The 14,725-nt window shown below is 42.7% G+C and overlaps 1 protein-coding gene across 1 annotated transcript; it reads left to right on the top strand.

Moving 5' to 3' along the window:
• The first annotated feature begins 1,872 nt into the window (after nucleotides 1-1,872).
• On the top strand, nucleotides 1,873-6,199 carry fdps (farnesyl diphosphate synthase (farnesyl pyrophosphate synthetase, dimethylallyltranstransferase, geranyltranstransferase)). Its single transcript, XM_083893526.1, has 9 exons — nucleotides 1,873-2,132; nucleotides 2,230-2,370; nucleotides 3,951-4,031; nucleotides 4,133-4,255; nucleotides 4,341-4,429; nucleotides 4,532-4,604; nucleotides 4,812-4,889; nucleotides 4,992-5,126; nucleotides 5,603-6,199. The coding sequence occupies exons 1-9, from the start codon at nucleotides 1,896-1,898 to the stop codon at nucleotides 5,801-5,803; spliced, it is 1,158 nt and encodes a 385-aa protein (XP_083749652.1). The 5' UTR covers nucleotides 1,873-1,895; the 3' UTR covers nucleotides 5,804-6,199.
• Nucleotides 6,200-14,725: the final 8,526 nt, after the last annotated feature.

Here is a 14,725-nt window from a genome sequence, read left to right as displayed (position 1 = left end):
ATAAATATACAGAGATTCTGTATGAGGTTGGGTTTCGCACTATGTAAAAAAAAAAGAAGAAGCCTCTTTTGGCTGTGGACACACCAGAGACAGTGAACATACAGTGAGTGTGGACAACCAGATTCTGTCAATATGTATGTAAGTCAGTCGTGAGTTTTTTTTTTTGGAAAGCCTTTATGGTGTCACGATATTGACTCCATATCAGTAAGGACTCATTTCTGAGGCATTCATTATTATGTAACTACTTTCAAAAATGTACACACACACAGACACACAGACACAAGGCACTGGGCTGTGGTGTTTCTACCTCCTGTCTTGCATAAAACATTATTTATTTGAAGAAATGCATATCTGTATGGCAGGCTTAACGGGACGTAGCCTTGAAAGGAGAATTATAAATGTACCTAAATACGACACCTGTTGCAGATTTTAAATGACAACTTTAAATGCAAGTTATGTATTTCAGCATATGAAATAAATGATAGTATTAAAATAAAAAAAATACTTTTGTTGATGTTTTGTACATAACAAACATGGATGATATATACATATGAATATGCACAAACTGATCAATTTTTTATCTCTTTCATTGTTTCAGCTTTTTAATTTCCACAGGAAACTACTGAGTACAACAAATTAATTGGACGATAAGTATGTGACAATAGGACGGTGCTGTTGATCTTAAATGTAGCACAATGATAGAAGAAATGGGCGTCACAAACAGCTGCTTCTGTGTTTATATATTATATCATATTTATATTATTATATAAATAAATATATATTATATATATATTATATCAATTTATATGTAACTTTGAAACAGTAATCTTACTTTGTATTCTATTTATTTGGCTTTCTGTGGGGGATTATAAACACAAACAGCATAATTAATATAAATGATTTAAAATAGAAAATCACAATAAGGGAAGAAAATATATAATCATACAAAAAATAAATAAATACATTTATACATACTGCATACATGTGTTCACATAACATGTAAAAGAACCCCAGCCGCTTCCACGAAAACTACATTTGTTTGATTAACTGATTAAATTGAATTATGTTGTACTAAAAGTACAATACATTTCTGTGGCTGTGGTTTACTTTGTTAATTTAATTTATTTCTATTTTATTTATTTTTTAAAGGAAAAAAGTTTTGAAGACTCTCGACCTCCTTTTTTTTCCTTTTTTTCTCCCTCTCATTCAGTAAAACTGTGACTATGAAGCGCCAGACTCACCACTCCACTTAAACGCCGCCTCTTCTCGAATTCTATTGGCCATTCCATATGAAAGCCCATCCTGGTTCGATGTCACCAGCCAATGAAAACGCTTAATGTCAAATGGAGCCTTTCGAATCCACGCCCACACGCGCCTCTCGCAAGGCCTTCTGGGAAACTTAGTTCTGCTGCTTTATAATAAAAAGCACTGCGGCGCCAACACAAACTACAATATACACATCCTGGGTTTGGGAATTACAGACTTTAGTTTTTACTGAATTAAACCGAACAGTTTGTGACAACAGAACTCTGACACTATGGTATGTAAATGCTTTTTACACGAATAAATATATATATTATTACGCTATGCTATAGCTACGGTATGTTTCTGACTGTTGACAAATGTCAGCTAGCGCTTCCTCTGACAACGGAACTTACGGACGATAATTATCTTGACTCCCGTCTTTGCTTCGTGTTTACATTATGTGACAATGGAGCTAACGCGGTTAGCTTGGCGTGTTGTCTCTCCCGGGGTACATTGCTAAGGTTTACGTGTTTACCTGGTGTTTACAGTCCGAGTAGCAACGCAGCTCTCTTGTTGCTGGTGAGGAGGAGGAGGAAGGAGGAGGACACTCGCGCTGCTGTTCGAGGATGAAACGCCTGCTTAGTTTGGTCATGAATGTGCCTAAGACGTGGCCGACAGTGAGTCAGGTGAAGTTAAAAAACACGTGTCTTCTGCTGTGCACCTCGTCTCTGCAGGGAGACGGCGTCTGCAATGGGACTCACGGCAAAAAGGCTCTGCTGTCCGACCCTCAGCTGTTCGACGTTCAGTTTGAGGAGCTGGTGACGGAGCTCACGGAGAAAGACCTCACTGATCCTGCGCTGACTGATGCTCTGAGGAGGCTCAAAGAGGTCAGTGTGAACACTGTGCAGGTGTGTGTTTATTTGCTACGTTTCCTGCTTAACTGCCTTTACATGTCAGTGTTCTGCACCACCTTTTTAAATGTAGGTTTTAGAGTACAATTCGCCCGGAGGTAAGAGGAACCGAGGCCTCTCTGTGATTGGCTCACTGAGGGAACTTGTCCCGCCCTCTCAGCTCACACAGGACGCCGTGCAGAGGGCTCTCATTGTGGGATGGTGCATTGAGTTGGTGAGTAGATGTTGTCACACCTTCCCACCCCCCCCTTACCTTTCCCAGTTAATACAATCACCCTCTATATCAGGGGTCTCAAACTGGCGGCCCCCCCCAATCGATTACATACGGCCCCCTACTTAATATAGGGGGCCGTATGTAATGGAAAACATGGCCCACGACCTCACCATCTTATAAACGCATGTGTGTAGCTGAGGCACAGCTGCAAGCGAGGTGATAGAATATAATATATGTTTGTTAGCAATGTTTTTATCACAGTAATAATAAGACATTTGGTCATAATTAGGAACGGCTCCTGGTACAAATTTTAATTACAGCTATCCACACTATTATTTATGTAATTTAAAATAAATGTCAGTTTTTTTTATATTAATACATTCATTTTGCATCATTAATGGTATTGAGTTTGAGACCCCTGCTCTATATACACTGCCCATCCACAAATATCACATATTTCTTATACATCAATGCTATTAGTTTAGTAATGACAAGATAATATTACAGTAATACCATGTTATTTCCAAAGTCATATCCATATTATATAATGACAATTGCTAGAGGCTAGCATCAGTGTCATGCCTTTACATGAAAATGTTTATCACAATTGAAAATGACCTTATTATAAAGCTGTAATTGATCCTCCCTTATGTCCCACACTCATGTTTTTCATTTTAATTATCAAGCTATTACTTGGTGATCAGAAATATGATTGTTTCAATTTTTTTTTTTTTTCAAATCTGTCAATATTTACATTAATCAGGTTGATGTATTTTTTCTGAAAAACATGTGAATATTTTCCAATTTCTTTGCTCCTCTGTAACAAAAACAAATCTGGGAAGCACAGATCAACATTTTTCATGACATTTAATTGAAACGATGTCTTCAAAGTTCTAACATTTGCATACGACCATTACTTTTAAAGATTTTATCTTATTTAGGAATGTTTAGGCTCGGTAACAAGTTTGTTTTAGTCTTGGTATTTTGTAATTGGCAATAATATAATGTAAAATTAGAGCGACGCAATGGTAAAGCTGTAGCAGAATTAAATGCTTAGTGAATATTAAAGTAAAGACGCAAATGAGAACAATAATAAAGATTATATATAAGTGTCTACGTATAATAATATATTTAATATATTATATAAAAGATGTCCACCAGTTATCTGAAATGACCAGTCTGTTGACTTTAGTGACATCTAATGGTGAAGTTGCATATTGCAACCAACTGAATACTTATTGTCTGATGCTGTGAGAAACTGTGGTGGTCTTGATGGATCATAAAACATGAAGATTCTTCCCTCTAACCAGTGTTTCATTGTTAAACTACTTTACAAACATGATGGTGACAGATATATGTAATATAATGGACTCTTCTAAAATAACAAACACAACAGGTTTTGAGTATAATCCAAAACGTATTTACAAACATTTTACTCATACCCTACCCTCACAGGTTTAACACCTCGTCTCGCAGTATTTTCCCTCACCAGTGAGTGACTGGCTGTTATGACACTTCAGCGAGGGTGTTACGTTCTCTCAGTCATTAAGTGAAACAACTGTGCCTCTGTTGCTTTGCAGCTTCAGGCGTTTTTCCTTGTGGCGGATGACATCATGGATTCGTCTGTGACTCGGAGAGGACAGCCCTGCTGGTACAAGAAGGTTAGAACTGAAATGGTTTCTCTGTAGTGTGCCAGTCATTTATTTTTCACTCTTCACAGTGCTCCCAGGTTCTTATGTAAACGTAACCGTTTGTTTTTCAGGATGGAATCGGTCTGGACGCCATCAATGATTCTTTTCTGTTGGAGGCGTCAATCTACAGGCTTCTTCGCAAACATTGCAGGGATCAGCCACATTACATCCATCTACTGGAGCTGTTTACTGAGGTATTATTATAAGTTCCGATTGAACACGCAGGAAGACATACATTACATTAGCTTAGGATTCATTATGCACCTCTGTGTATTTCAGACATCTTTCCAGACAATGCTTGGCCAGGCTCTGGACCTCATGACAGCCCCCCCGGGTCAGATTGACCTCAACAGATTCTCCATGGAGAGGTAATGAAGTGAAATATGTAAAATAATTTGCAAAGGAGAGTTTTTGTTTACCACAGCAAATAACTGTAATATCCCCCCCCCCACCCCCACCTTGTCTCTCAGGTATAAAGCTATTGTAAAATACAAGACCGCCTACTACTCTTTTTACCTTCCTGTGGCAGCTGCAATGTACATGGTGAGTGTGTTCTAAACCCACATTCCTCTCTGAGTGCAGGTGTGTTGTTCACTATCACTGCTGTCTAATAAGGATATAAGTAATAAGTTAAACTCACTATCACTGATTGGTGAACCCTGTCAAAATGAGAACATTTAAGGTGCAGCTGTACATAATGATTCATGACACATAATGATTTAACTGATTTTACTTTTCTTTTTTTTTTAGGCTGGAATCGAAAGTGAAGAGGAGCACAATAATGCCAAACACATCTTACTTGAGATGGGAGAATTCTTCCAAATACAGGTAATCACTTCATACATATCATGTCCAATTCCACGCTAAATATCAGGTCATTTGCTGCAGACTTTATGGCGTCAATAACCATCCAACGAATGTTACTTACAGGACGACTACTTGGACTGTTACGGTGACCCTGCTGTTACGGGAAAGATCGGCACAGACATCCAGGATAACAAATGTAGCTGGCTGGTAGTGAAGGCTCTGGAGGTGATGACGCCTGAACAGAGAGCACAGCTGGAGGTGAGACACTGTAATATGCTTTGATAATGTGGCTGCAACACAAAGTTGTATGCAAAGGTTACTGCATTCAAATTCAGCTCATGAACTGTGGGCATAGTGTACAATATACTTGTACTGTAAGTTTTAGCAATTGCACCACTGGAGGAAGCACAGACTTGTATGTCATAATCCCTAGAATCAGTCATGTTTGTTGTCACTACCCTGTAATCTAATCCCACCTTTGGGAAAGAACACTGCCAGTTAGAGCTGACGGATTTGGGTAAAATATCTTATCTTATTCTTGTCGTAAAACCTTGTTTGGTAAGCTTCAAGTCCAATATTTATTGTTATAGAATTTAACACAAAATGGAGCATCACTACATGAGTAACCATCCAAATATCAATTACTATACTTAAATGCGAGAATTAAAACATACTAGAACATACTATATACTCTCTTCAGCAAAACATGATTCTCTTTTCATTTCCGTCCTCAGGCATGTTACGGACGCCATGATGAAGCGAGAATAGAGGAGGTCAAAACACTGTACAACACCCTACAAATGTCAACGCTCTACCAGAACTATGAGGAGGAGAGCTACCAGCGGCTACAGAAACTCATCGCTTGTCACGCACAAAACCTTCCTCACTCGGTCTTCCTCAACTTCGCCAAGAAAATCTACAAGAGGAACAAGTGAGGGGGGGGGGGGTGCATCATCAGCTCCTCTGCCAGACGTGGATCTCTCACTCCAGCAACATGACCCCAAACATGAGTGTGTCCTGACAGCAGTTTCTGAACTTTTTTCAGTAATTTGTAAATATTTGGATGTGGATGTCATTACAAGTCTCTTCAGTTCTATTTATTGAACCCAGCGCCAGTCATTTATATAAGACTGTACTCGGTGAAGGATGATCTAGCTTTTTCATTTTTATCCGCCGTGAGGCAGGATGAAGATTCATCTAAAGGGATTTTTAGTTTTCTGAGAATAGCTTTATTCATTTTAAATACATTAAAGGGAGATTGTGTACTGATGATAGACAGTCAATCCCAATTAATTTTGTTAATTACAAATAAAAATTCTTATAATACTGTCTGTTTGTTTGTTTTTCCCTGTGTGTGTGAACACATCGCCTCCCGCATTCTGATGCTTGGTTTGAACCACAGCAGGAATATTCCAATACTAAAATATAAAAATGACTCATTTATTATTATATAACAGACTAATTGCTGTAATATAACACACTGCACACAATGAATTCACGATTCTACACTGCATACAAGGTTAGTTATCGAATATAATATCCAACAAAAAGCCAATACTGATCATTTAAATTCAACAAAATAGTATTATGACTAACAAAGTGCAGTAGTTAGACCTGTTATAATTGCATTATTGGTGTGTGAAGTGAATTTCATGACACTACACCAGGGCTATTCAACTAAAATTTAAGAGGGCCAGCTTTTCAGAAGGCTTCTCCAGTCAGTGGGTCGGTCAACCCCTGTACTACTATTAACTACTGTGTTGCATGTACAGTAAATGGATACAAATAGATAGAAAATGTTATAGATTATTTCGCACTTATTTATCGAAATAGCTGCTAGTTTTGTGCTAAAAAGGTAAGTAACAAAACCACCAACATTCAGGTACAATACAATTTGCGTATAGTGCAAAAAGGTCACAGTTACAGTACCACCAACATTTGGGTATAACAGTCACAATTGGCTCTTACAAAATTAGAGGTAACAATATAAACAACATTAAGGTGCAATGGCCACAAAAGGCTATTTTTGCAGAAATATAAGTAACAGTACCAATAATATTCAGGTACAATTGCTACAGTTGACTTATAGTGCAAAAAAAATAAAAGTTACAGTACCAACAAGACACAGGTACTGCTACAATTGGCTCATAGTGCAAAATATTCTGGTACATTTAATTTCTTTCATTTTGTCTGTTTTACTCGTTCATATTTATGGTGGTTTGTTTGTTTCCTGTTCATGATTAAGTAAAATAATAAAAATTCTAATAAAAAAAAAGAAAAAAGGACACTAATTATGTGAGAGAAATCACAGGAAATTTGACTCCTCTTGACACTTTTTTCTTTTCTTTTTTTTTTTTTTTAAATAAAATGAGGTTAAGCTGATATTGTAGCGTGATGATGAGGGAAGAGGAAAAGGGGCGTGGTTTGCTCGGGTTGGTCGGACGCTCGCGAGAGGACGGCGCTGAGGCTGCAAACGTCAGAGAGTCTGTGCGCTTTCACACGGACAGAGGATGTGAGAGAGACAGACCTGCACGATGGAGACCTTCATCCATCTTTACCTGAGCCCGATCGTGAGTCCAGTTGTTATTCCACAGTCTGTTTATTTCTGTACGTGTTTATTTATTGATTTATTTGATTTTTTTTAAATTCGGATTCGTGTGAATGGACGTGCACGGTGAAATCTCTGCGTCGACGTAGAGAGAGACATATATGGAATCAAATCTCCTCACACTGATTATACTTGTTTGTCTTTAAATGACATTTCATTTTAATTATCGTCGTTGTGTTTATGGGCGATGTGAATATAATGTTAGTGTAATAGGGGAAATGAGGGTGGATGGGCCTGTGTATCAGGGCGATGCGGTTGGAGGTGGTACCCCCTCCTCCTCCTCCTCCTCCTCATCCTCCTCACCCTCCTCCTCCTCCTCCCATCCTCCCCGTCTACATCAGCTCAGTGGATCAATAAATGCAGGGGTAAATAATACTGTACTCAGGACGGGTTAAATGACATGTGATGCCATTTTTTTTTTTTTTGCTGTGTTTATTGCCTTGTCTTCATTGTGACAAAGGCCTGCTGTAGTCAAGCACTTGTGATGTGATTTATATTCCTCAGTGATGTGAAGGGCACTGTGGAGGAATATATGAGCAGCAGCAGCAGCAGCAGCAGCAGCCTTTCGGGTGGATGGGATGTGATGTTTTAAAAAAAAAGAAAAAAAAAAAAAGAAAGAGTGAGAGAGTTTGTATTGTGTGATTATTTCACGCTCCAGTTAAATGTTCAGTCATTTCTCCCTCGAGCGAAGATGTTTTTAATGTCATTTTAGTTTCAATCTGGAGCTTATACTGCTGGTGGGTTATAAAAAAAAAAAAAAAAAAAAAAAAGGACTTGCACAGATGGAGAGCTCTGTGAAGCTGAACAGATGAATGTGATGAGTGACAAGTTAGGCTACAAATTAGCTGACAGTGATTATCATAAAGGACCATTCAGTGAGATAGGCCTATACAGTATGTGTGGGGGAGGGCGCTTGATTTTTTATTTTAATTGAGGGATGACATTAACACATTCAAATGCAGCATTTTTAAGCCACTTCTTCTGCAAATCAAAAGACACTTTAGGGGTAAAGATAAAATGTGTAATGAAACGCTGCTGCAGGACTGCAGGAATTCACCCGTCCTTCCTGAATTCTTGCTCTTGAGATGATAAAATATTGTTGTCAGAGGAAAAAGAAGAAGAGGACCAAAGCACACTAATAAATCTTCAGCCTTTTATAGTGCAATCTGACTAATGTCTCGACTCGACTGTGTCTTTTTCAGAGTCAGAGCAAACAAAGACTTTAGACAGGGTAATTAAGGCGGGATATTTATCAGTGCGCTCCAGTCCTCTTCCTTTTTTGTGTGAAAGTTTGTTGTTTTCAAGCCGAGAGGCACCTGAGTCAGCTGCATTTGTCTGGAAGATTTTCAGAGAAAATATGTTTGTTTTGTTGTTGACAGACTCCCTAAAATGTTAAATCATCCCCAAAAGAATGATATTTAAGATGCAAAAAATTTTCAGTTTTAACAATAATAATTATACAGCAATTGCAGTAAAAATCAAAACAATACGGTTTTTCGTCTTAGGTTTATTGCTCAACACAATATTTTTGAGAGCTGCAACTAAATCTTCATTTCAGTTTTAGATTTCTTTCTTTTAATTTCATCTCGACAACATAATGGTCACAATCCCAGCAAGAATTTTGACTTTACAATTATAAAAACGCGGAGAAACATTCACGTTCACTTAGTGAATTAATCGATTATCAAAAAGCTTCTGCTTCTCCTTTGAGGATCGATCTCAGGGAATAGCTGGAATAGTCCTAGTCCACAGTGACACTGGGCGAAAGGCAGTTTACACCTCGATTAATAATTTATATTTATTATAATTTATTAATTATGCAATTATTTCCCTTAAGTGCTGATATTTGATACTGTGGGTTTTAGCAAGAATATGCTCGAGGCTATGTGTGTGTTCTGTGTTAATGTCATTTGCTGTGATAATTATATTATAAAAAAGCTCCAAAAGTTGGGTTTTAGTGGATGTTCCAGATGAGTGTGATTTAGTTATAGTCTAAAGCTGCAGTCATGCAGCGCGGGGGAAATAGTCTGATATTGTACATATACTCTGCTGAGCAGAGTTTAATCTTATTCACTGTGTTTTCTTTTGATGTTCCAGGACGGACGTGAAGCCAAAATGTGACCGTCACGGAGCGTCATTGTTTGGATCGCTCCAGCCTCAGCAGCTCTTGTTTCTATAGCAACAGAAATATCAGTTTATCCGGAAAAAAAAAAGAAGTCCCATCCCTACAATGCAGTCCTCTAGCTGCTCGTCTCAGGCTTCAAAGCCGCGGCGCTTTGACGTCAGCAGACGGACCAGCGCCTTAGCTGGACCGAAGTCTCACGGTGCTGGTGTTCAGAAAGAGGATAAAAACATGAACAAAATCAAGACATCGTCCCCGCGCCGGGTTACTAAAGTCACCCCTGCACCCATCAGGGCCAGGGTGGGGGTGCAACCGCGAGCTCCGGTCAACCAATCCAGGTTCGGCCCTCAAAAACAGGCTTCCACCGTCTCCAAATCGGTCAAACCCAAGCCCAAGATTTCGCGTGCATCAGCGGCGTCCCGCATTGCACCTGCAGCCGTTCCTTCTCCTCCACTTCCGTCCGTTCTCCCTCTCGACCCAAATTGCAACGAGCCGAGCCTGCCGTGCCTGTGCTGCGATGGACGCTCGCCGCAAGACAACAACAGCATGTTCAACCACAACCACAACAACAACAACACCATCTCTCTCAGACAGCAGCTACGGCTCCCTCCTCCTCCTCCTCCGGCCGCGTCGCCCCAGAGGCAGAACGGCGGGACGGGGCCGAAAGATCAACCTCAGCCTCCGTCGCAAGCTCAGTCCCAGGCGGAGTTACCCGTTTGCCCTGCTGCCAGTGTGGAGAACAAAGACAAGAGCGTGGAGAAAAACAACTCTGATCTGGACAACAAGAAAAATGGCAAGATAGAGGAAGAAGACGACGAAGACGAGAGCAGCGGCGAAATTGATGACGATGACGACGACGACGACGACGACGACGACGACGACGACGACGACGACGACGACGACACTCTTGTCCCTTCGTGCTGTGACGGTCCCCCGTCTCTCCTGGAGTTCTCTCTCACCTCGTCTACCTCTTCATCCTCCACTTCCATCAGCTCCTGCTCTGACCTGGAGTCTGACTGCACAGATCAATGCGCCTCCATCTGCTCTTCTCATGACCAAGATCGCGTTTCGGTCGCTCTGTCCCCAAAAGAGCGTTTTCTTCCTGAAACCCTTGAATGCCAGCCTTCTGCACCGCCGTCCCTTTCTCTTAGCCGCAATCCCTTTTTCTTGCCGTCACACAGCCCCGTTTCCCCGTGTTCCCCAGACGAAGGCTACCCCTCCGCCCTTGACTCCCCATCTCCCGATTATTTAGGAGACAAAGACGATTCTGAGGTCACCAAGCTAGGTTTGCTTGACTTTCTAGAATCAGTGGGTGAGTTTGGGAAAATGGAGCGATTCAGCCAGGTGATCCAAGTAGCTCGTTGGGATCTGGAGGGGGAACAGCACTGGGATGTCTTAAGGGATCGGTTAGATCACCTCGATCGCTTGGAGAAGGTGAACAGGGAGGTAAAGCTGGCGTACATCGCCAGACTCCACGAGAAGGGATTTGACCTTGGAGATCTGGAGGAGCACGACCTCTCGGACATCATGGATGAAATGGGCAACATTGACATTCCCTGGAAGTTGTACAAATGCCCCGGGGAATCGATGGGAGTCTCTCAGGAGTTTTCAGACGCTGGGGTCGACCTCACCGCTCCGTCAGACTGCGACGATCCTCTTGCTCCAGATTCACTCACTCCTTCCCCCGTCGAGCCACCACCAAGACCCCCTAAACCTCCGGCCCGACACGCCAGCGTCAGCTCTTACCTCCACGACTACATCAACATCAGCAGAGAGACCACCTCCATGGCCGTCTCCACCTCTCCCACGCTGTCCACTTTCTCCCCTAACTCATCGTCCCCGACGTTCACCACTTTTAGGTGCGAGAAACCTCTGCCTCCATCTCCACCATCAGTTCCTCCTCTCCCTGCCTCTAAAGCAGTCCCTTATCTCACCCTCTATACTACTCCCTCTCCGCCTCGAGCCATCCCCACCCCAACTCCTCCCATCCCCCCTCCTCGGAAACGCCACCTTGCCAGGAAGGAGGCGCAGCGGCTTGCCGCTCTTAAAGCTGAGGAAGAAAAGACCCCGCTGTCTCTCCCACCTCCTACGTCGCGTCCGCCGCCTCTTCCCCCTCCACCTGTTATCTCCATATCCTCCTCATCTCCTCCCGCCGCACCACCCGCCCTGCCTCCTCCGCCCTCCTTCCACGCACTGGATGTGGAGATTCGCAAGCTCCTGATGCTCGCAGGACTGACCCAGGCTGAACTACTCAAACTCAGTCCAGAGCTCGGCGTCTGTGTCGGAGGGCTGGGCGATGAGGTCGATGGAGCGGATCTTCCTCCATCCAGATCTGTGGAATTACATGAGTTTAGACTAAAAGACAGGGAGGAGGAGGAGGAGGAGGAGGAGTGTGACTCCCAATTCATGGAAAAAGACGGACGCAGCAGCAGCAGCAGAGGCAAGCTAGATGGAGGTGAAAGGGTAGCGATAGCTGAAGACGTGAAAAGAAAAGAAGACGCACAAAAGACCACCACATTCACAGAGATGGCAAGAAGAAGGAAGAGGATCAGCGGCACTGGTCTTAGCAATACACATGATACCAAAGCAAATGACGCGAGCTTTGAGACTTTCCATCATTACTCCACTGAGTTGCTAGAGTCACCTCCTCCTCCACCTCCTCGGCCCTTACCACCAATCCCGCCATCTTTGTCACACGCTAAAGTCAGCACTCTTTCTGCCCACTCCGCACAGCCCGATCGCTTTGATTGGCTAATAGCATTCACACCCGACAACGATGCCCGACCACAACCTCCGGCCCCCGAAATGAGAAAATCTCCTACGGAAAGTCAAAAGAAGAAGACGACGTCAGGTTCGTCGGGTTCAGCTCCAAACGTCACAACCTTCAAAGAGCTGCGTTTCCGCAACAAGAGCAACTCCCCGCCGACGAGGGTGATCACCGACCCAGAGCCTGACCCCACAGTCGTCACCCCAGACCCGGACATACTGTACAACCTGAAGTGGAGGAGGGAGAAGCTCGGAAGCGACGGTATCCAGTGGGAGTACACCTCCCAGGCTCAGGCTCTGTTCATGCAGCCGCCGCCCGCTCTCACCTCCATGGCCGCTCTGAAGGAGATGCTCCAGAGGGCCGACGAGGAGGGCGGACAGCCGGAGCTGTGCCCGTCGCAGAAGATCGGCTGCTCCGTCAGCGAGAACAGTCTGTGGACCGTGGGCAGAGAGTGGCAGAGTGAGGAAGTTCAGGGGAGGGAGGAGAAAGAAGTAAAGGAGGAAGATAAAAAGGTGGAGGTGGAGGTGAGAGGACAAGCAGACGGAGGACGGACTTTACAGTCGAGAACCACAGGTGAGTATGCATTTCATGACAATTTAGCAATGATAGACGATCGTGTGTGTGAGTATTTGTGTTAAATAAAAATAAACACAACGCAGTAGCTGAGTGTAGTAAAATTGGGCGACGTAACAAATCTGAGCTGGGGCGATGATGGAGAGAAACAGATGGAGAATGATGGTTTCTCAGTATTGAACAAATAATATCCTCGGACTGAACAATAAACCGAGGGAGACGGAGAGAGAGCAGAGACACAGATTGTGAGCGTGAGTCACAGGAAAGGATGACGTGTGATGTGATGTGATGTGATGGATAAATTATGATGATGAAGATGGAGGAGGAGGAGGGGCGAACATGACAGAAAGAGCTGGAATGTGAGCGATAGAGGGTGGAGTAAGGATAATGTGGGGAGAAAGTGGAGGCTGGAAACTTTCCAGCCAGTATTTCCTCCTCTGTTCATCTCCGTGTGATGTCACCGCTGCCTTATTCAATTATTCATCCACTTTTCAGACTGAGGAGTGAAGGGATAATGGAGGAGGGGCCCACTGAGCTCACCACCTTTTTCCTACCTCTTTATCTCAGCTTAAACCTCTTTTATTTTGTACATTTCTTTTACTTCCCTTCTTTATTGGGGCTAAATCTCATCAGCTAAGGATGCTCGTATGCTTTTTCTGCTCTCGCCGTCTCTCCTGCCTCCTCACTCTCTCATATCCGTGCTCCTTTGAGTGGCACAGACAGCTCAGATCAGGTTACTCATCGCACACAGTGCTGCAGTAGACTGCACCGAAACTGAGCATTAGATTGACAATGTCCACCTACAGCAGGGTGTAGCTTCATTAAAAAAAAAAAAAAAAAAAAACGTCTCTGTTTATATTGTAAATATATCATAACTTTGGCATTATTTCACACATTTACACAGGTTTTGTAATCGTATAAATGAGGTCGATTGCTCTTTATTATATTTATGCTATGTTCTGTATATGTTTTTAAAAAAAAAATCAGTGCAAGAAGGTTCAGTGGCTGTGGAGTTTAGAAGGTGTGTGTACACCTTTAAGATCTCAAGAGGTGGATCTCAGTACATTGGCCAATGGCTGAGAGCCAGTGTAGGGAAAAATAGGAAGTGTCATGTGTTGGTTCCCCTTTCGGAAGAGACTGCACAGTCAGACCACGGTATGGTTGCTTTCCAGCTCATTTTGTAGAGACCACGGCTTATCAGTAGGTCATTGGGTCTAATGGAAGTTGTTGCCAAAGACTTTTAGACTAAGTCACAGTGATTGAGCACGAGCGGACGGAAGACAAGAGTCTGTGTTGACTGACTCAGCGTTACACTGTTCTGAGGCTGGAAAGGGGAGGGGAGGAAGGGGAGGAGGTATAGAAAACAAAGGCAGAGAACAGCAGGGAGAGACAGGAGAGAAGGTGATCCAGAGGTGATCCAGAGGTTGATCCAGAGGTGCGAGATCTGCAGTGAAGTACGAGAAACCTTTAGCTTTAAGACTAGCATTCAATGTGGTGTTTCATACTTTTATACTAGGAAAATATGAAAGAAAAAGTGAAACTGTGTATACAATAATGATAAATCTTTACGATTGATGGCCGATCGTGTATTTTAAACACGTAGAGCTGAGAGACAGACCGTTCACCACACGTGTCATTTCCTGTTGTGTCCAACTGTTCTCAGTGAAAGAGTGTCATTATTGCCCTTCATAAATCAGCTCCATTGACTTTGTACCTGTCAATCAACTATTAGACCTCTTAAGGTTGCTGCGTTTACTGCACGATGTTACACGATGACAGTTTCTGCA

This window comes from Microchirus variegatus (assembly GCF_963457635.1).
Source record: "Microchirus variegatus genome assembly, chromosome: 1".
Taxonomy (NCBI): domain Eukaryota; kingdom Metazoa; phylum Chordata; class Actinopteri; order Pleuronectiformes; family Soleidae; genus Microchirus; species Microchirus variegatus.
Note: the sequence above shows the minus strand (reverse complement) of the source record. Positions and strands in the feature narration are given on the sequence as shown.

Excerpts from the sequence above, each read along its gene's own strand:
- fdps (XM_083893526.1), top strand. The coding sequence starts at position 1,896 with ATGAATGTGCCTAAGACGTGGCCGACAGTGAGTCAGGTGAAGTTAAAA. Across the intron at positions 4,032-4,132 it reads AGCCCTGCTGGTACAAGAAG|GATGGAATCGGTCTGGACGC; the intron begins GTTAGAACTGAA and ends TTTGTTTTTCAG. Across the intron at positions 4,430-4,531 it reads AACAGATTCTCCATGGAGAG|GTATAAAGCTATTGTAAAAT; the intron begins GTAATGAAGTGA and ends CTTGTCTCTCAG.